The sequence below is a fragment of the Oncorhynchus mykiss genome, chromosome 2 (assembly GCF_013265735.2).
Source record: "Oncorhynchus mykiss isolate Arlee chromosome 2, USDA_OmykA_1.1, whole genome shotgun sequence".
Classification (NCBI taxonomy): domain Eukaryota; kingdom Metazoa; phylum Chordata; class Actinopteri; order Salmoniformes; family Salmonidae; genus Oncorhynchus; species Oncorhynchus mykiss.
Genome location: NC_048566.1, coordinates 73295811 through 73317804, shown reverse-complemented (window position 1 = coordinate 73317804; position 21994 = coordinate 73295811). Strand labels below are relative to the sequence as shown.

At 39.9% G+C, this 21994-nt stretch overlaps 1 protein-coding gene across 2 annotated transcripts; it reads right to left on the bottom strand.

Moving 5' to 3' along the window:
- Positions 1-854: 854 nt before the first annotated feature.
- LOC110495782 (proline-serine-threonine phosphatase-interacting protein 1) lies at positions 855-18225 on the bottom strand. Of its 2 annotated transcripts, none has more exons than XM_021571221.2 (16): positions 17912-18225; positions 15874-15974; positions 15705-15779; positions 15547-15581; positions 15326-15432; positions 14831-14893; positions 11983-12087; positions 11458-11503; positions 10162-10241; positions 9873-9971; positions 9582-9678; positions 8227-8314; positions 8017-8102; positions 5770-5879; positions 5494-5644; positions 855-2978 (listed from the first exon to the last, which is right to left on the bottom strand). In XM_021571221.2, exons 1-15 carry the CDS (start codon positions 17924-17926, stop codon positions 5513-5515), a joined length of 1239 nt encoding a protein of 412 aa, XP_021426896.1. In that variant the 5' UTR covers positions 17927-18225; the 3' UTR covers positions 855-2978; positions 5494-5512. The 2 variants fall into 2 exon arrangements, with proteins under 2 accessions (XP_021426896.1, XP_021426889.1); XM_021571214.2 differs by lacking the exon at positions 17912-18225 and adding an exon at positions 17472-17634.
- Positions 18226-21994: the final 3769 nt, after the last annotated feature.

Here is a 21994-nt window from a genome sequence, read left to right as displayed (position 1 = left end):
CACAGTGGTGGGGGCAGACATTTTCATCAAGAAAATAACTTTCAGAAAATATGCATATTTTCTCAAACACTAAACATACCAATATGTATTTTACAGTTATAAGGTGAAATCTTAGTCATTTTATTATTTGATTATACTATATTTAGAAAGCATATAAGTCATTTCAAGATGTATTCATACAGTTTTGTTGAAGAAGAAATATTTCATGTTTTCATATTTTTATCATATTTGTACTGTGTACTTGAGTTTGTGTCCTCAAAACTGACTACACCTTAGCAATTTATAATTATTTATTTTACCAGAAATGTGAGATTTAAACCTTTTTTGGAGTATGCAGAATTACAAGTTATTGTTAATGTCCCTCTTATGATAAATAATTACTTTTGAGGATTACATAGATTACACTTTATTTATATTTATATAGATTATGTTTAGTTACATTTAACTGGTTCAAATCTTGTCGTGGAAATTACCACCAGGGAGTCATAGTCAAACTCAAATGAATCCTTCTTTATTATTAGCAAGTTGGAGAGGTTCCAACAAACTTTATGCACCATAGTACACATCTGTCAGGAGCTCTGCCGGGGCAGTCCCATTAGTTCTCTTATATACGGCTATACAAAAAAACCTACATAGGCATGGTTCATAGGGTTGGTTCCTGCATGTGACTGGCACCGTCTCCTACCTACATTTATAGAACTTATTCTGGGCGTTCTGACAAAAAGTCTGAAGAGGGGGACCATCTCCCCCTCATATCTCTAACCAGCACCTATAGGAACCAATGATTGTATGAGACAAAATGTACAATTAAAGGCTATCGCTTCAGACAAAAAAACATTCTGTATACTCCCTCCTCTTATCACTCTGTGATAATTATTATTACATTTTATTCATTTGGTTATTGCTTAAACTATCAAAATACATCATTATAAGTAAACAAAATTAACGCAGAAAAACCACAGACACTTTCAAACCCTTCATTCTGAGTTGTACACTACAACTAGTAACTGATCCTTATTCCATACCCCTTACTTGTAAAACCATTGCAGTAGAATGTTTTAACTTAAGACCTTCATTTCATACAGTTACATATGCTTGATTACACAATTTCATTTATGGATTCTGGATTTTTGACTTTGTCTTCTTCCTTCATGTTCCTAAGAGAGTGACTAGAACTATTGATAAATTATCCAAACCAAATTTAAAATAACAGTCCCTACTGCGTCGCGTTGAGTCTATCACTTGAATTTAAGACCCTCAACTTAGTACACACTGGCAGAATGTACATTTACAGACAGGGAAATAAATATACAGCATGTACTACTAACATTGACATACATTATATTCATCTTATATTTCTAGCATTACATTTTCTCATCACGGCCCCCATTTGTCCCTGTGTTAATGACAAGTCAGTATCTCAATGCATTTTTTGTATAAATTACTATACATTTTGCAGTGTGCAGACCTCCAGAATCAACCTGTTACCCCAAATAAAACTTTTTGGACAAGCATAAATCAATTACAGGCACACTTGACCACCCCCATCCTTCCCGGCACTCATTCTTCTGGTGTTTCTTCATTTTCTTCTTCAAATAGTGTTCCAGTTTGTCTTCTCAATGGCACATGTTCAAAGTGGATGGCCCTTGATAATGTCCCGATTCCAATATCTGGGAATAATCAGATTTTTCCCAAGCAGACAAATCTCTCACCTTTAGCCGCCACCACTATCCTTTACGGTGCATTAAGTCTTGTCCATTTTCCAACTAGTACACCAGCAGCAGGAGAGAAGTTTGGACGGGATCTCTCCATACACACTCCACGTGGACTCATGCTGCCCTCCTGAGAGAAAAGGCAGTTGATAGCTTCGACTAGATGCTGTGTACAGGTTGCTGGCTCGGACTCAGGTAGAAGTGGTGAAGGACAGGGCCATAGTTAATGCCATTGTCGCCATTAATTCAGCAGGTTAGAGGGGGTGAGGCTCACACTGTTCTCGGTCGAATTAACCCTTCCATGCATCTAGAAACCATCTATGGTCACATTCGCCATAACCCCGAGAGAGGACAAACTATTTACTGTATGACAAATTATTACTACTACCATTATTCTTAATACAAATTTCAAAGACAAAATCTCAAAGGAAATAACAACATACTGTTGAAACCAAATTGGCTTATACTCCCTTATCACATTGGCGACCTCACCGCCAGAGGGGCACTTAATTTAATGTAACAGCCCAGCTAACAAAAAACGTTCCCACAACTTTGGAGAACATTCCCTTAAGAGTCTCAGCAGACCATTAACTAATGTTTTCATAGGAATGTTCCCGTATGTGAACTTACCCAGAATGTGGTTACCATGTTCTCAGAATTTAAGATATGTTCTAGACATGCTTCATGGGAATGTTGTAAGAACATTCAATCAATCAAATGTATTTAGAAAGCCCTTTTTACATCAGCCAATGCCACAAAGTGCTGTACAGAAACCCAGCCTAAAACCCCAAACAGCAAGCAACGCAGATGTAGAAGCACGATGGCTAGTAAAAACTCCCTAGAAAGGCCAGAACCTAGGAAGAAACCTAGAGAGGAACCAGGCTCTGAGGGGTGGCCACTCCTCTTCTGGCTGTGCCAGGTGGAGATTATAACAGAACATGGCCAAGATGTTCATAGATGACCAGCAGAGTCAGATAATAATAATCACAGTGGTTGCCGAGAGTGCAACAGGTCAGCACCTCAGGAGTAAATGTCAGTTGGCTTTTCATAGCCGATCATTCAGAGTTAGAGACAGCAGGTGCAGTAGAGAGAGAGTCCAAAACAGCAGGTCCGGAACAAGGTAGCCCGTGCAGTGAACAGGTCTGGGTCCCATAGCCGCAGGCAGAACAGTTGAAACTGGAGCAGCAGCATGACAGGGTGGACTGGGGACAGCAAGGAGTCATCAGGCCAGGTAGTCCTGAGGCATGGTCCTAGGGCTCAGGTCCTCTGAGAGAAGAGAGAGAGAATTAGAGGGAGCATACTTCAATTCACACAGGACACCAGATAAGACATGAAAAATAATCCAGATGTAACAGACTGACCCTAGCCCCCCGACACATTAACTATTGCAGCATAAATACTGGAGGCTGAGACAGGAGGGGTCGGGAGACACTGTGGTCCTGTCCGACGATACCCCTGGACAGGGCCAAACAGGCAGGATATAACTCCACCCACTTTGCCAAGGCACAGCCCCCACACCACTAGAGGGATATCTTCAACCATCAACCTACTGCCCTGAGATAAGGCAGAGTATAGGCCACGAAGACCTTCCCCACGGCACAAACCCGATGGGGGCGCCAACCCGGACAGGAAGATCACGTCAGTGACTCAACCCACTCAAGTGACGCACCCCTCCCAGGGACGGCATGGAAGAGCCCCAGTAAGCCAGTGACTCAGCCCCCGGAATATGTTTAGAGGCAGAGAATCCCAGTGGAGAGAGGGGAACCGGCCAGGCAGAGACAGCAAGGGCGGTTCCTTGCTCCAGTACCTTTCCGTTCACCTTCACACCCCTGGGCCAGACTACACTCAATCATAGGACCCACTGAAGAGATACAAAAGGTAGAGACCGAGTCTGCGTCTCTCACATGGGTAGACAGACCATTCCATAAAAATTTAGCTCTGTAGGAGAAAGCCCTGCCTCCAGCAGTTTGCTTAGAAATTCTAGGGACAGTAAGGAGGCCTGCGTCTTGTGACCGTAGCGTACCTGTAGGTATGTATGGCAGGACCAAATCGGAAAGATAGGTAGGAGCAAGCCCATCTTATGCTTTGTAGGTTAGCAGTAAAACCTTAAAATCAGCCCTAGCCTTAACAGGAAGCCAGTGTAGAGAGGCTAGCACTGGAGTAATATGATAAAATATTTGGTTCTAGTCAAGATTCTAGCAGCCGTATTTAGCACTAACTGAAGTTTATTTAGTGCTTTATCTGGGTAGCCATAAAGTAGAGCATTACAGTAGTCTAATCTAGAAGTGACAAAAGCATAGATTAATTCTTCTGCATTTTTGGATGGAAAGTTTCTGATTTTTGCAAAGATGGAAAAAAGCTGTCCTTGAAATATACTTGATTAGTTCGTCAAAAGAGAGATCAGGGTTCATAGTAATGCCAAGGTTTTATTTGAGGTGACTGTACAACCATCAAGATTAATTGTCAGATCCAACAGAAGATCTCTTTGTTTTTTGGGACCTAGAACTAACATCTCTGTTTTGTCAGAGTTTAAAAGTAAACAATTTGCCGCCATCCACTTCTTTATGTCTGAAACACAGGCTTCCAGGGAGGGCAATTTTGGGGCTTCACCATGTTTCATCGAAATGTACAGCTGAGTATCGTCAGCATAGCAGTGAAAGTTAACATTATGTTTCCGAATGACATCACCAAGAGATAAAATATATAGTGAAAACAATAGTGGTCCTAAAACGGAACCTTGAGGAACACCGAAATTTACAGTTGATTTCTCAGAAGACAAACCATCCACAGAGACAAACTGATATCTTTCCGACAGATAAGATATAAACCAGGCGAGAACTTGTCCATGTAGACCAATTTGGATTTCCAATCTCTCCAAAAGACTGTGGTGATCGATGGTATCAAAAGCAGCACTAAGGTTTAGGAGCACGAGGACAGATGGGGAGCTTTGGTCTGATGCCATTAAAAGGTAATTTACCACCTTCAAGAGTGTGTTTCTTATACATTGTTTGTCTTCAGGAAGGCAGTGAGTTGATACACAAATGTTCTTGCAACATTCCCATGAAACGTGCCTAGAACATTCATATCTTATGTTCTGAGAACATGGCAACCATGTTCTGTGTATGTTTGGTGGGACGTTGATGGAATATTTTCCTAACCCACAGAAAACTGGACACATGAATGTTCTTGCAACGTTCTCATGAAACGTGTCTAGAACATTAACATTGTATATTTTTAGAATGTGGTAACCAGGTTCTGGGTATATTCTGTTTGACTATAAGGAAGGGAATGTTATAACTAACGCCAAAACATGCTAAAAAGGTTCTCTGAAGATTTATGCCAACATAGATAGAATGTTCCCTTAACTAACGGAAAACTGGACACAAACATTAGGGGAACATTACGGGTAACATTACAAAAACATCCTCTCTCTATAATTGTTTGCTGGGAGGCTTTTAAAGTTCAATATTCTTGCACAATTTCTACAATTTCTATATCATAGGGAAGCAAAATGTACTCTATTTGTGTAACAACTCACAAACTGTTGTGCTTGTAGACTCGAGAGGAAAGTAAAACAGGTAAGTGCACGTCTTTCCATCTTGATAATACATAAGTGAATAATCTCCATCATTAGATAAAACCATGGTCTCAGGTCAGTGACGTCACTCAACAACGCATATAGCCAAGACTGAGCTAACATTATCAGCCCTGTAAGGCTTAGAGAAAATGGTCAAACTAAGACATGTGGGGTGAGGGTATGCTATGTGCCCTATAGCCTTACTACTTGTGCCAAGGATAGTTCATTCTTTGGCCAGATAGGACCCAGGGACCAGTCCTGAAATGCCGTTTCTCTCCACAGTCCACCAGCCATCCATATCTTGTTCAATGACCACAACCGTCTCCCCTGCAAACATGGACAGCTCGTCCTCACCCTAGAAATGGACAAGGCCGGGTTAGGCAAGTTGTGGTTCAAATGTTACATAAACGTGAATCCACTCATTCTTAGTGTTGGCCTATATGTTGAATGCAGGGATATAGAGTGTCAGAGTATTCTGACCTGAGCAGCATAGTCATACAGAGCCTGGTACTCCTCTCTGCTTTCTGAGATGGTTGGCTGCACTTGCTGAAATCCAGGAATGGAGGCGTACACTCCATCTGATGTGTTGGCTAAGGATTACACAGAGGCAAGCAGATTAATCAGTTATTTGGTCAAGCCACTGGCAGTTTGAAACCTCATTACTACCTCTATTAACTGAACTAAAAGAGTAAGCCCATGTGATGTCGTGTCAGACCCTGCTTAATATTGCTGAAACAGATACTTTTATGCGAAGGGACAGTCACCCTTAGCGGCGGTGGCAGAAAGCCGACGTTTCTGTTTTTCAGGGATATAGTATTTTTAACCTAACTTCCGTTTCCCCTGAAAAACAGAAGTGGGAACTCCGCTCAGGCGTCTTTCTAGGCCTGCTACGTTAGGTTAAGGGACAGTTGACCTGCAATCAGATGGATGTTTGTGCCCCCTGGTCGTCAAGTAAATAGATTGAAAACCTGCATGATAAAGTTATGGGCTACTACTGTTTCCAAATTATGAGTGGAACAAGACTTTTCCCTTTTAGATAAACACAATGCATTGTTAAGAGGGAACATAGAAAAAAACATACATCACAATCATCTTCGTCTCTGTTTTTACCTGATAAGTAACAATGTAATGAGAGTGGAAAAACATTATATCCCTGATCCTGTCCACAAAATGGTTTCTATTGACAGTCCTACACACAATGAAAAGTACCACAATTACTGTATTTACACTGAACAAAAATATAAACATAACAACATGCAACAATGTCAAAGATTTTACTGAGTTACAGTTCATATAAGGAAATCAGTCCATTGAAATAGATTCATTAGGCCCTACCTTATGGATTTCACATTACTGGGAATACAGATATGCATCTGTTGGTCACATATGCCTTAAACAAATGGTAAGGGCGTGGATTAGAAAACCAGTCAGTATCTGGTGTGAACACCATTTGCCTCATGCAGCGCAACACTACTCCTTCGCATAGAGTTGATCAGGCTGTTGATTGTGGCCTGGGGCCTTGTCCCACTCCTCTTCAATGGCTGTGCGAAGTTTCTGGATATTGGCGGAATTGAAACACACTGCCATACATGTTGATCCAGAGCATCCCAAACATGCTCAATGGGTGACATGATTGGTGAGTATGCAAGCCATGGAAGAACTGGGATATTTTCAGCTTCCATGAATTGTGTACAGATCTGAAACATGAGGTGATGGCGGCGGATGAATGGCACGACAATATGCCTCAGGATCTTGTCCGGTATATCTCTTGCATTCAAATTTCCATTGATAAAATGCAATTGTGTTCATTGTCCGTAGCTTAAGCCTGCCCATACCATGACCACATGGACACCATAGGGCACTCTGTTCACAACGTTGACATCAGCAAACTGCTCGTCCACACGACGCCATACACGTTGTCTGCCATCTGCCCGGTACAGTTTAAACCGGGATTCATCCGTGAAGAGCACAATTATCCAGCGTGCCAGTGGCCATCGAAGGTGAGCATTTGCCCACTGAAGTCGGTTACGATACCGAACTGCAGTTAAGTCAAGGCCCTGGTGAGGACGACGAGCACGCAGATAAGCTTCCCTGAGATGGTTTCTGACAGTTTGTGCAGAAATTCTTTGATTGTGCAAACCCACAGTTTCATCAGCTGTCTGAGTGGCTGGTCTCAGACGATCCCACAGTTGAAGAAGCCAGATGTGTAGGTCCTGGGTTGGCGTGGTTACACATGGTCTGCAGTTGTGATGCCGGTTGGATGCCAAATTCTCCAAAACATCGTTGGAGATGGCTTATGGTAGAGAAATTAACATTAAACTTTCTGGGAACAGCTCTAGTGGACATTCCTGCAGTCAGCATGCCAATTGCACACTCCCTCAAAACTTGAGACATCTATGACATTGTGTTGTGTGACAAAACGGCACAATATGAAGTTACCTTTTATTTTACCCAGCACAAGGTGCACCTGTGTAATGATCATGCTGTTTAATCAGCTTTTTGATATGCCGCACCTGTCAAGTGTATGGATTATCTTGGCAAAGGAGAAATGCTCACTGACAGGGATGTGAACAAATTTGTGCGAAGTAAAGTGAAATAAGCTTTTTGTGCGTATGGAACATTTCTGGGATCTTTTATTTCAGCTCATGAAACATGGGACCAACATTTCACATGTTACATTTATATTTTTGTTCAGTGTTGTTACAGTAATTTTAGCAGCATACATACCAGTAGGTGGTGCTAGTGGCTGTGAACTGTCATTGACGTTTGTTTTAGAGCCAGTCGATGAGTTCCCTTGCAGAAGGTTTGAAAACCTAAAAGTAATTAAACAGAACTTGTTTTGTTTCACATTGTAAAGATGTTGTTTTGCTGGTTACATTATTTCAAATATGCATTCTTGTAGTGCAACAACATAATTTAAAAATAAGTGTCTCTAACCTCTTCATAACTCCTCCTACAAAGCAGGCACTGCCATTGCTGTCTGTCGAGGGCTCTCTCTCATAATAGTTCTCAAACACAATGGGAGCTGGGAAGAAACCACAGGCATTCAGCAAAGCAAACTCACCAAAGGCCTAAGTAAAATGTAAATCACAGAAAGGTGGGTGCACTGGAAAGTGCAAACACAGGGGGAACACATTATTTCTCCATGTGGCCACATACAGTGCCTTGCAAAAGTATTCAGACCCCTTGGATTTATTCACATTTGATTGCGTTACAAAGTGGGATTAAAATGGATTTAATTGTACTTTTTTTGTCAACAATCTACACAAAATGGTCTTTTTATATATTTGAAAATAAAAAATTAATGACTAAAATAACCATTGCATAAGTATTTAGCCCCTTTATTTAGGCAAGCCTAAATAAGTTCAGAATTTCACATTTGGCTCAGCAGATCACAAAATAAGTTACATGGGGATCTATTTTCAGATGGTGTTAAGGCGGCACGAGTGTCAAACGCATGTTAGTTTGCAATTTTGTCATGTAAAAACTAGCACACTGGCATTTTCCAGCTCTAACTCCAGGTTTGGCAATTTACCTGTCTTATATCAACTCGCTTGCACTCAGTTAAGCACAGACAAAATCCTAGAGGAAAACCTGCTTCATACCAGAGACTGGAAGAGGAATTCCCCTTTCAGCAGGCCAATAACCTACAACACAAGGCCAAATCTACACTGGAGTTGCTTACAAAGAAGACAGTGAATGTTCCTGAGTGGCCAATTTATAGTTTTGACTTAAATCTACTTGAAAATATATGGCAAGTTTTGAAAATTGCTCTATAGCCATGATCCCCAACATCTTGACAGAGCTTGAAGAATTTTGAAAAGAATAATGGGCAAATATTGTACAATCCAGGTGTGCAAAACTCTTATAGACTTATCCAACAAGCTTCACAACTGTAATCGATGCCAAAGGTGTATATAACGTGTATTGACTCAGGGAGCTGAATACTTATGCAACAACTATATTTTAGTTATGTTTTCATTATTATTACATATATATATATATATATATAAAAAGTTTTTATTATTCCACTTTATTCTTCTATTCTTCCACATTATAGCGTATTTTGTGTAGATTGTTGACAATTTTATTTTTTTTAAATCAATTTTAATTTCACATTGTAACAAAATAAAATGTGAAGAATCCAAGGTGTCTGAATACACACTCTATTCTCATCAATATTTGAATAAGTTGACATTTAAAAAGTTCAGAGATAATATTGAAATGTTCAGACCTGGAACATATTCATGTACACAAACCAGGAAACTGGACAGGTGGTGTACTGTACTTACCTGGTGGACTTGAGCCAGTGCTTTTCATCTCAACAAAGCAGTCATTGTCTGCCGTGATGTCACACAGTTCTAGAGTTTTCCTCACTTCTTCATAACACTGAAAGTATATTTTGGGCACTGCTTAAACACATTAAATTGGTTTTCTTTGTTAATTACTAATCAGCTCTACAGCCCAGTTATAATCTAGTAGTTATTTAAGCTACTATATGGTACAGTCCATACAAATTCTGTATATTGTCTTACATACTGGATTACAGTACAACATGGTAAGGGAAGACATACTTCACCAACCTCATCATCTTTGACACATTGCATTGAGAATTGGTTAGAGTGGACCCAGATGGCATTCCTCAGGATGTTGATACGATCTCCCTCCTGCTGCTGAAAGACCTGCAAACCAAATTTCCATTGTATGATTCATCTGTATTGGATGGACATCCCCTTTTTACAACAATCTGTGAACCAGCAGCTAGTCTGATAGCAAATATTTACATAATTTAAGAAATGTTTGTCTCATCGTACTGTTCAATCCAACTTGAATTCTTTCCTAGGACTAACATCAGAATATGGCTTAATGTACCTCACAAGTACTCTCGTGTGTAGTTTCCCATTCTTGACGAATCTTGTCTAGCTGATCAATATTTGACATGTATTGTTTTTCTGCAAACATAGAAAAGGTGGTACTCAGATAATACACAGTCCTTTATGTTTCTCTCATCTCACCTTTTATTCATTTTTATATTACAAAACATACACATACAAACGACAGTATACAGAGACACACAAACATCAACGACATCACACCTGCCCAGCCCCACCTGCTCCCTCATGCCCTCCATCTCCAGCGCCCGCATCACTCTCCGCCACATGGCCGAAAACTGCACCATTTTGTTTCTCTCGGTCACCCACACACTTTCAACATTTAGATAATAAAACATTTTGACCTTCCCATTGTGTTGATGGAGGATTGGTTGAATCCAGTTTAAGTATACACGTTTTTTTCAAGATGATTGACAAGAAAAGTATGGTCCAACCCATCGGGTTTCTCACTGCATCCTCATATGCCATGTCTTTAAATATGCAGACAGACGGAATGAAAGTAATTTCACCACATTGTAATATTTCTGACTGCTAACTGTATAACTCCGCCCAAAACCTTTGGACTTCATAGCTTTCTACACCTGCATTGCTAGCTGTTTGGGGTTTAGGCTGGGTTTCTGTACAGCACTTTGAGCTGACGTAAGAAGGGCTTAATAAATACATTTGATTTGATTCCTAGAAGGCAAGGATTTTTGAGTCATTGTTAGTTTTACATTTAAGACATGATTGCCGTTGTGCTATAGAATTTGTGAATTTTGTCTCACGTAATAAATTCTAAACGTTAATTTATACTGGATTAACCCTACATCTTTGTTAACTGTAATTTAATTAGTTATGTGCCAACATTCCCTCCATCTTGTGCCAATACCAGTTATTTTGAAGTCTTGGTTCCAATAGTTAATATTTTTTTCTAAGAGATTGTCAGTTGTACATGTTTCCTTTAATGACTCCTATGCCGGAATCATTTTTGAAGGTTTAGTGGAGGGAACAATATCTATGGCCTTTCGAAATATCATCTGCACATTAGAAGCCAATTCCAAGATTACTTGATGAAATAGGAACTGAAGTCATTGCACAACAGTTAATTTCTGCTAAATCTCAGAAATATGGTGATGAAAGGGAAACACAACCAAGCTGTCAAATCATGCTGTGGCTTCTCAGCAATCTTGATTTCGAGGATCTTTAATTAGCCAAGTCATAGACTGCCTTTATTCGTAGTATTTAGATTTTTTTTAAATAGGAAAAGATAGGAGCTCACTAGCCTAGTATCCCATACCTGCCTCTGCTGCTGCCTCCCTGCACTGCTTAGACTTGTTGTGCACCTGCAAACGAACAGGAATGTTACTGTGACTGGCAGGAAACCATTGCATAAATGTCAGTACTAAAGAGTATGGAAATGATCTTCCAATTACATAATTGGAAATTCTTTAGTACGTCTTTAAAGAGGAAATGATAGAACAGAATTTCTATTTCAACACTCAGTTGAAGAGGAAAGTTGCAGTAATCTTCATGAACAAGGGTTTTTACTTAATGCCCCACACAGCAACAGTGCAGAGGGCGTGTTTCTATTCACTCTATGATGAAAGTCCAACATCCTTTGCAATACACATCCTTTGTAATTATTCAAACAACTCAAAACATGTACAGACTGAACATACAGTAGTTGTCGGTCAATCTTACACAAGTACTCAGAGGGAGTACTAATTTCATACAACTTAATTGTCTATTTCGAAGCCTTGTTCCAATTGTCAGGTAAGTAGATGTGTTGTCCAGTGTGGATGGGAAGAGTAAAATTATTTACCCTCTCAGCCTGCTTGGGTGTGGTGGTAGCTACACTGATCATCCTCTCAGCAACTTGCTCGGCCTCATCCGCTTCTCTGCACCTCTGGTCATAAGTTCTCTTAGACTGGGAGGGAAAGGACACACAGAAAGGGAACCTGTTGTCTGGTTTACAATACTACACAATGTTCATGCCTCCAATTATTAGATACTGACAGCTATTATTATTATTTGAAACTTTACAGGAAGTTGCTGCAAGATGAGGAACAAAGTACAATTGAGAGCGAGAGATGCATGTGTAAGCAGAGAGACTAAGATAAAACAAACAAAGCAGGATTTGCTAAGCCGAGAGTTACGATGTTTCAGAGGCGCTCCCTCGGCTTGCCACAGAATTTATACATCCAATTCATACATCCACTACATGCCCTATCTGGACACCTGCTCGTCGAACATCTCATTCCATTCTGGGAAGGCTCGCAGTCTGCGTTTCCAATTCATCCCAAATGTGTTTGATGGAGTGGAGGTCAGGGTTCTATGCAAGCCAGTCAAGTTCTTCCACACCGATCTTGACTAACCATTTCTGTATGGCCTTCGCTTGCACAGGGGCATTGTCATGCTGAAACAGTAAAGGGCCTTACCCAAACTGTTGCCACAAAGTGCACAGAATTGTATAGAATGTCATTGTATGCTGTAACATTAAGATTTCCCATCACTGGAACTAAGGGGCCTAGTCCGGACCATGAAAAACAGCCCCAGATCATTATTCCTCCTCGACCTAACTTTATAATTGGCACTATGGTAGTGTTGTCCTGGCATCTGCCAAACCCAGATTAGTCCGTCGGACTGCCAGATGGTGAAGCATGATTCATCACTCCAGAGAACGAGTTTCCACTGCTCCAGAATCCAATGGCGGCGAGCTTCACACCACTCCAGCCAACACTTGGCATTGCGCATGGTGATCTTAGGCTTGTGTGTGGCTGCTCGGCTATAGAAACCCATTTCATGAAGCTCCCGACGAACAGTTTTTGTGCTGACGTTGCATCCAGGGGCAGTTTGGAACTCGGTAGTGATTGTTGCAATCGAGGACAGGTGATTTTTAAGCAATATGCACTTCAGCACTTGGCGGTCCTGTTCTGTGAGCTTGTGTGGCCTACCACTTTGCGACTGAGTTGTTGTTGCTCCTAGACGTTTCCACTTCACAATAACAGCACTTACAGTTGACTGGGGCAGCTCTAGCAGGGCAGAAATTTGACGAATTGACTTGTTGGAAAGGAGGCATCCTATGACGATGCCACGTTGAAAGTCACTGAGTGCTTCAGTAAGCCCATTCTACTGCCAATGTTTGTCTATGTAGCTTGCATGACTGTGTGCTCAATTGTATACACCAGTCAGCAATGGGTGTGGCTGAAATAGTCAAATCCACTAATTTGTCCACATACACTATACAGTTGAAGTTGTAAGTTTACATAAACATAGGCTAGAGTCATTAAAACTAGCTTTTCAACCACTCTATAAATTTCTTGTTAACAAACAACAAACAATTGTTTACAGACAGATTATTTCACTTATAATTCACTGTATCACAATGTCAGTGAGTCAGAAGATTACATACACTAAGTTGACTGTGCCTTTAAACAGCTTGGAAAATTCCAGAAAATGATGTCATGGCTTTAGAAGCTTTGTTACGCTAATTGACATCATTTGAGTCATTTTTGGAGAAATGTCCCATGGTCTGATGAAACAAAAATAGATCTGTTTGGCCATAATGACCATCCTTATGTTTGGAGAAAAAAGGGGAAGGCTTGCAAGCCAAAGAACACCATCCCAACCATGAAGCACGGGGGTGGCAGCATCATGTTGTGGGGGTGCTTTGCTGCAGGAGGGACTGGTGCACTTCACAAAATAGATGGCATCATGAGGTAGGAAAATTATGTGGATATATTGAAGCAACATCTCAAGTTAAAGCTTGGTCGCAAACGGGTCTTCTAAATAGACAATGACCCTAAGCATACTTCCAAAGTTGTGGCAAAATGGCTTAAGGACAACAAAACAAAGCCCTGACCTCAATACATAGAAGATTTGCGGGAAGAACTGAGAAAACGTGTGCGAGCAAGGAGGCCTTCAAACCTGACTCAGTTACACCAGCTCTGTCAGGAGGAATGGGCCAAAATTCACCCAACTATTGTGTTACGCTTGTAGAAGGCTACCTGAAACGTTTGACCCATGTTAAACAATTTAAAGGCAATGCTACCAAATACTAATTGAGTGTATGTAAACTTCTGACCCACTGGGAATGTGATGAAAGAAATAAAAGCTGAAATAAATCATTCTCTCTACTATTATTCTGACATTTCACATTCTTAAAATAAAGTGGTGATCCTAACTGACCTATTTTTACTAGGTTTGAATGTCAGGAATTGTGAAAAACTGAGTTTAAATGTATTTGGCTAAGGTGTATGTGAACTTTCGACTTCAACTGTATATACAAAAGTATCTCCAGTACATATTGTGCACTCACATTTACACTGAAGCGTGTTATACCTCTACACTCTTTCCACAGCTCGTCTTTCTCTTCCACCCTCTCTCACCATGCTTATGACTTTGATGGCCCTCCTTGTTTCCATTTTTATCTGTATGCGCTTGGTGGTATGCCTTATATGTTTTGTGTATATAAGCAATTTACCAAAACCTTAAGGTTTTCTTGAACCATACTAACCAAAGGTTCTTTGTAAGTAAGGCAAAAATAACCCTGACACATTGAGCCCTACCTACCACAGACAAACATAACTATAAGGTTCAGGGTTTGACGTCACACAAATAAGCATACAGATAAAGAAATTAAGATGGTTTTTGGTAGGAACTGTGCTCACCTCCATTGTTTTCTTGTATAAAGACACCTTTATCTTCTGAACCTTGTCCATGATGCCTTCAAACTGAGACAGAGGAAAGTATACTGTGACTGATGCACAAATTGCTGATCAATTACAGATGAATAGTGGATGTCTGTCCTTTATCATGGAAAACAGCAAATGGTTATGAACATTTGATATCAAAGTATATGCATTAATTGTACAACATATCTAGATATTCACCACTATGAGCTAACAATAGATTGGCTTTAGACATGCAAAGTTCCAAGAATATGACCTGAGATACTAACTTACAGAAATCTATGTACTGTATCGCACTACAGTGTTTAGGTGGGGAGATTCACATTAGGTGGGACAACTCAAACCGTCCAGTGATCCTGGACACATTATAGGGTGATTATAGTAGCCACATTACTTCACTGTCTGTCAGATAGAAGTAAAAACTCCTGTGCAATTTCCTCATGTGGGTGAATACTATAAAGGTCAAACCAAAACCTTTTTTCTCTGCTCTTTCTGTCGCTCCCTGAACTGTTCCATCCTCTTGACCTCTTCCTTTAACACCCCAGACAGTTGTATGTGTAGGTTCCCAATGTTCTCAATTTCTACAAAACATGAGATTTGACAACATTACAAATCTGGGATGAAGTAGAGTGCCGCTGACAGATGTTGCAACTGCATAGCTAACAGGTGGACAAGTAAAGTTGTGTTCTACTTACGGACTTTGAGTTGGTCAAGGGATGCTTTCAAAGTGCTGTGAAAAGAAGATAACTGTGAGAATGTGCAGATAGATTAATTTCACACACACACCTCTCTCTCTTTCCACCAAAAAGTAAGGCATTTGGTTTCCATGAATCCTGAGAGCAGAGCCACTCACTTGATCTCACAGAGTCCCCCTGCCTTGCGTGCAATCATCACCAACTCTTTGCCATATCTCTCTTCAGCAGATGCCCTACCCAATGGAAACACAATATTTCTTAATTTATAATTGTGGCGTAATATAATTTCATACACAATGTAGGAAACGCTTTGCTGACAACAATTACCTCATCTTCAAGAGCTCCTCCATATCTTTGCACATCCGTCGACCCTCACAGAGTCTCTGGATGAGAGCCTCATATCCCACATTACTGATGAAATCCACTCCCTACAACCATACATAATCATACCATTCATTATCTTAGCAACCTCAAATAAACAAATATGTTTTAATATAAAGGTCCAAAGAAAGTCATTTTCAAAAAATAGATGCAACAAAGCAACTATTAATCTTTCAGCCACAGCCTTTATTGACACTTATCCAGCTTTGTGGTGTTTGGCAAAAGAAAATGATTTCATGGATGCTGTGTACATAATAGTACTGAATGCCAGTGCAGGTGAAAGTCATAAACATGTTATATGATACATCACTTTCAGAGGGATGTTGCTGGGCCCACACTGTATCACTCATACCTTACAGTACATACCACCCAGTTACCACAGGAAAACAACCATAAACAGTAGTTGGTCATCACGTACTTAGCAGTATCAGAAATGATTCCACTGTCAACCACCTTATGTATCAACAGCAAACAATTGAATGTGTTCTGTTAGCTGAACTTTGGCTTATGCATGATTGTGTACTATGTGAAGTCCAAAATAAATAAATAGATATAGAATACAGAATGCCAAATACTGGTATTTGTATTACACAATATCAAATATAATTCAATGCCAAAAATATTGACTACAAAGTAATAAGAAAACATGTACAATAAGTGAATGAATTTCATGTGTTCATTTTCATTTGCAAAGGTTAGAAGGGGATTATGGTACTGAGCCTGTAATGCAAATCAACCCAGAAGTTGTCTGTGGCTTTGTAGTTCTGACAATGCATCACAGTCAGAAGATAGAAAACAGAAAGAGTGGGGAGCCTGGCCTGTTCACGGTTGGGTTCGTTTCAAAGGAAGCTCAGCAGGAAAGGCTTATCACACTTACCGACCCGCTGAAAAGAGCAATCCAGCTAAGAGAATGAGCTACAACATTTGTCAGCGACTATTTTACAAAAATGGGGCCTAGTTATTTAGATAAATGACATAATACACCAGTACATTTATTATTCCACACACTGAAGAGCAAGTTTCCACAAAAATAATTACTAATACATTTCTTAAACATAGCATCTGAAAAAAAGTTTTAGTCAAGAAATTGGCTGAGGCCATAAAACAAACACATTTGTAAACTACAATCTGAGAGCCAATGAGAAATACTATGGTTAATTTAGTAAAGTACTGCCTCTGAAGCGGGTATAATGTCTTAGGTGTTATGTCATCACAAAAACATAACGGCAGGTAGCCTAGTGGTTAAGAGCGTTGGGCCAGTAACCGAAAGATTGCTGATTTAGATCCCTGAGCTGACAAGGTAAAAAATCTGTTGATGTGCCTTTGAGAAAGGTAGTTAACACACTGTTCCCTGGGAGGTCGTCATTGTAAATAAGAATTTGTTCTTAACTGACCTGCCTAGTTAAAGATTACATTTAAAAAATAATAACAAAAAAATTGCCTCTGTGCAGTGCATTTCTAAAAATAACCTTAACCTATCTCAATCATAGAGATCATATGGATTGAGCATCAAAGTAGTTAGTCAGTATGTTAAAGTAACTCACCCAAAATACATCTTTGAATTGTAAAGTCATCTCAGCAATAGACCAAATATAATATACTCTGCGAGTGAATTCAGTAAAGAAAGCACTGATGGTTGTCAAAGCCAGTGAAGATGTACACACAGGAAACCCCCAGCTGGAACACAGGGCTTGGTTCACTAGTTTGACTCAAATGAGGAAGTGTTTTGGTGTGGTGTCAGCTACCACATACAGCCTGCATCTAAGCTAACATTTAAGTTGGTTGTTATTTGATAGATACTGTAAGTACATGCTTTTGGACATCTTTCTAAATATGTTTTCTATAAATGATCATTCCAGCAACCCATCCTGCTCTAAAGTACATAAACAGACATTATAAAGCAGGAAAGCGAACTCAGAATTTACAAACCATTCTGTCTATCATAGTATGTTGAGAAAAACAAACAGCATTCCTCTGTGCTTACCATTAGTTCGAACATCTCCAATAAATTCACTTAGACTGGAGCTCATCTTTAGCTGTATCATATTCACTCAACACATTTTCATGGGCAAAAACCTAAAAGAAAAATGAACAGGAAAATATTAACCGCATCAAACGTTTCATTCTGCATCCTTGCTCATCTAAATACACACGTAAACAGCTTGTTCTGTGTAGAAATGTCTCACAGTCATGTGATCCACTTCAGATGGGTGTGTAAATGTGAGAAACTTGGTTAGGTTAAGGCCTGGTGTGCCATCCACCTCAGCAAAGTCAAAATGCTTATTTTATTTTAATGTGGAGCTAAAAAGGAAAATATTGATAAGTACTGTGAGGTGTAGAGCATGTGCAATCCATATGTTGTCAACAATAAAATACAGGCTAACTGGTAAACTAAGGTGATCATACAAGTCTGAGAACTCTTCCCCTGGATCCTCCAGAACAGCATTCTCATCAATATTACTGACTCATTCAAGGAGTATTCTTCCCAGGACACAACAACGATGTTGGTGTCAAATTCAGGGAAGTGCACATCTGCATCATCCAATGCGTATTTCTTGTTATCATATTGAACCAATAGCGTGATCTCCTCTGTAGGGACAATCCATTACACATACAGTATCCCTACATTATATCAACTGAGTGAGTTTCTTTGAACAATGACCTTGAAATAAAAAATGAATCGCACAAACGAAATCTCGTAAAACAATATATATATATATATACAGTGCCTTGCGAAAGTATTCGGCCCCCTTGAACTTTGCGACCTTTTGCCACATTTCAGGCTTCAAACATAAAGATATAAGACTGTATTTTTTTGTGAAGAATCAACAACAAGTGGGACACAGTCATGAAGTGGAACGACATTTATTGGATATTTCAAACTTTTTTAACAAATCAAAAACTGAAAAATTGGGCGTGCAAAATTATTCAGCCCCTTTACTTTCAGTGCAGCAAACTCTCTCCAGAAGTTCAGTGAGGATCTCTGAATGATCCAATGTTGACCTAAATGACTAATGATGATAAATACAATCCACCTGTGTGTAATCAAGTCTCCGTATAAATGCACCTGCACTGTGATAGTCTCAGAGGTTCGTTAAAAGCGCAGAGAGCATCATGAAGAACAAGGAACACACCAGGCAGGTCCGAGATACTGTTGTGAAGAAGTTTAAAGCCGGATTTGGATACAAAAAGATTTCCCAAGCTTTAAACATCCCAAGGAGCACTGTGCAAGCGATAATATTGAAATGGAAGGAGTATCAGACCACTGCAAATATACCAAGACCTGGCCGTCCGTCTAAACTTTCAGCTCATACAAGGAGAAGACTGATCAGAGATGCAGCCAAGAGGCCCATGATCACTCTGGATGAACTGCAGAGATCTACAGCTGAGGTGGGAGACTCTGTCCATAGGACAACAATCAGTCGTATATTGCACAAATCTGGCCTTTATGGAAGAGTGGCAAGAAGAAAGCCATTTCTTAAAGATATCCATAAAAAGTGTTGTTTAAAGTTTGCCACAAGCCACCTGGGAGACACACCAAACATGTGGAAGAAGGTGCTCTGGTCAGATGAAACCAAAATTGAACTTTTTGGCAACAATGCAAAATGTTATGTTTGGCGTAAAAGCAACACAGCTGAACACACCATCCCCACTGTCAAACATGGTGGTGGCAGCATCATGGTTTGGGCCTGCTTTTCTTCAGCAGGGACAGGGAAGATGGTTAAAATGGATGGGAAGATGGATGGAGCCAAATACAGGACCATTCTGGAAGAAAACCTGATGGAGTCTGCAAAAGACCTGAGACTGGGACGGAGATTTGTCTTCCAACAAGACAATGATCCAAAACATAAAGCAAAATCTACAATGGAGTGGTTCAAAAATAAACATATCCAGGTGTTAGAATGGCCAAGTCAAAGTACAGACCTGAACCCAATCGAGAATCTGTGGAAAACTGCTGTTCACAAATGCTCTCCATCCAACCTCACTGAGCTCGAGCTGTTTTGCAAGGAGGAATGGGAAAAAATTTCAGTCTCTCGATGTGCAAAACTGATAGAGACATACCCCAAGCGACTTACAGCTGTAATCGCAGCAAAAGGTGGCGCTACAAAGTATTAACTTAAGGGGGCTGAATAATTTTGCACGCCCAATTTTTCAGTTTTTGATTTGTTAAAAAAGTTTGAAATATCCAATAAATGTCGTTCCACTTCATGATTGTGTCCCACTTGTTGTTGATTCTTCACAAAAAAATACAGTTTTATATCTTTATGTTTGAAGCCTGAAATGTGGCAAAAGGTCGCAAAGTTCAAGGGGGCCGAATACTTTCGCAAGGCACTGTATATATATATATATATATGTACACACACCACTGTTCAAAAGTTTGGGGTCATTTAGAAATGTCCTTGTTTTTGAAAGAAAAGCACATTTTTTGTCCATTATTTTTTTTCTCTCAAATTGATCAGAAATACAGTGTACACATTGTTAATGTTGTAAATGACTATTGTCGCTGGAAAAGGCAGATTGTTTATGGAATACCTACATATGCGTACAGAGGCCCATTATCAGCAACCATCACTCTTGTGTTCCAATGGCACGTTGTGTTAGCTAATCTAAGATTATAATTTTAAAAGGCTAATGAACATTAAAAAAAACTTTTGCAATTACGTTAGCACAGCTGAAAACTGTTGTCCTGATTAAAGAAGCAATAAAACTGTCCTTCATTAGACTAGTTGAGTATCTGGAGGATCAGCATTTGTGGGTTCGATTACAGGCTCAAAATGGGAAGAAACAAATAACTTTCTTCTGAAACTCGTCAGTTTATTCTTGTTCTGAGAAATTAAGGCTATTCCATGCGAGAAATTGCCAAGAAAAAGAAGATCTCGTACAATGCTGTGTACTACTCCCGTCACAGAACAGCACAAACTGTCTCTAACCAGAATAGAAAGAGGAGTGGGAGGCCTCGGTGCACAACTGAGCAAGAGGACAAGTACATTAGAGTGTCCAGTTTGAGAAACAGACGCCTCACAAGTTCTCAAATGACAGCTTCATTAAATTGTACTCGCAAAACGTCAACAGTGAAGAGGCGACTCCAGGATGCTGGCCTTCTAGGCAGTTCCTCTGTCCAGTGTCTGTGTTATTTTTCCTTTTATTTTTTAATGTTCAGTCTGAGATATGGCTTTTTCTTTGCAACTCTGCCTAGAAGGCCAGCATCCCGGAATAAGAACATGAATAAACTGACGAGTTTCAGGTGAAAGTACTTTGTTTCTGGCCATTTTGAGCCTGTAATCGAACCCACAAATGCTGATGCTCCAGATACTCAACTAGTCTAAAGGACAGTTGTATTGCTTCTTTAATCAGGAAAACAGTTTCCAGCTGTGCTAACATAATTGCAAATGGGTTTTCTAATGATCAATTAGCCTTTTAAAATGATAAACTTGGATTAGCTAACACAATGTGCCATTGGAACACAAGAGTGATGGTTGCTGATAATGGGACTATGTATGCCTATGTAGATATTCCATTAAAAATCTGCCATGTCCAGCTACAATAGTCATTTACAACACTAAATGTGTACACTGTATTTCTGATCAATTTGATGTTATTTTAATGGGCAATACATTCTATTTTCTTCCTTGTTTACCTGAGTTTAAATGTTTGTCAGAATCTGTATCAATCTTCTTCACGATGTCCATCATTTTTTTCCTTTGCTCAGCTGGACAATTTAAAAAAAAAATCATCTTTGTCCTAAAACCCAAGTTCTAGAAATGGAGAGATAGTGAATATGACTGAGAGGGGAAAACATTATTCAGATGATTATTCAAAAATGTAAACCTCAGTACCCAGCAGAACAGTGGTTTTCAACCAGGGGTACTGGGACCCCTGGGGGTATTTGTCCAATCCACAGGAGGTACTTCAGAAAACTCACGAGACCATAGGGTTACTGGTAAAATGCACATGAGGGGGTACTTTAGGGGTACTCTAGGCAGAGTAAAATTCAGTTGGTGGTACAGTAACCGAAAAAGTTTGGGTACCACTGCATGTCATGCTCAGTGCTGGTGGACACAATGTT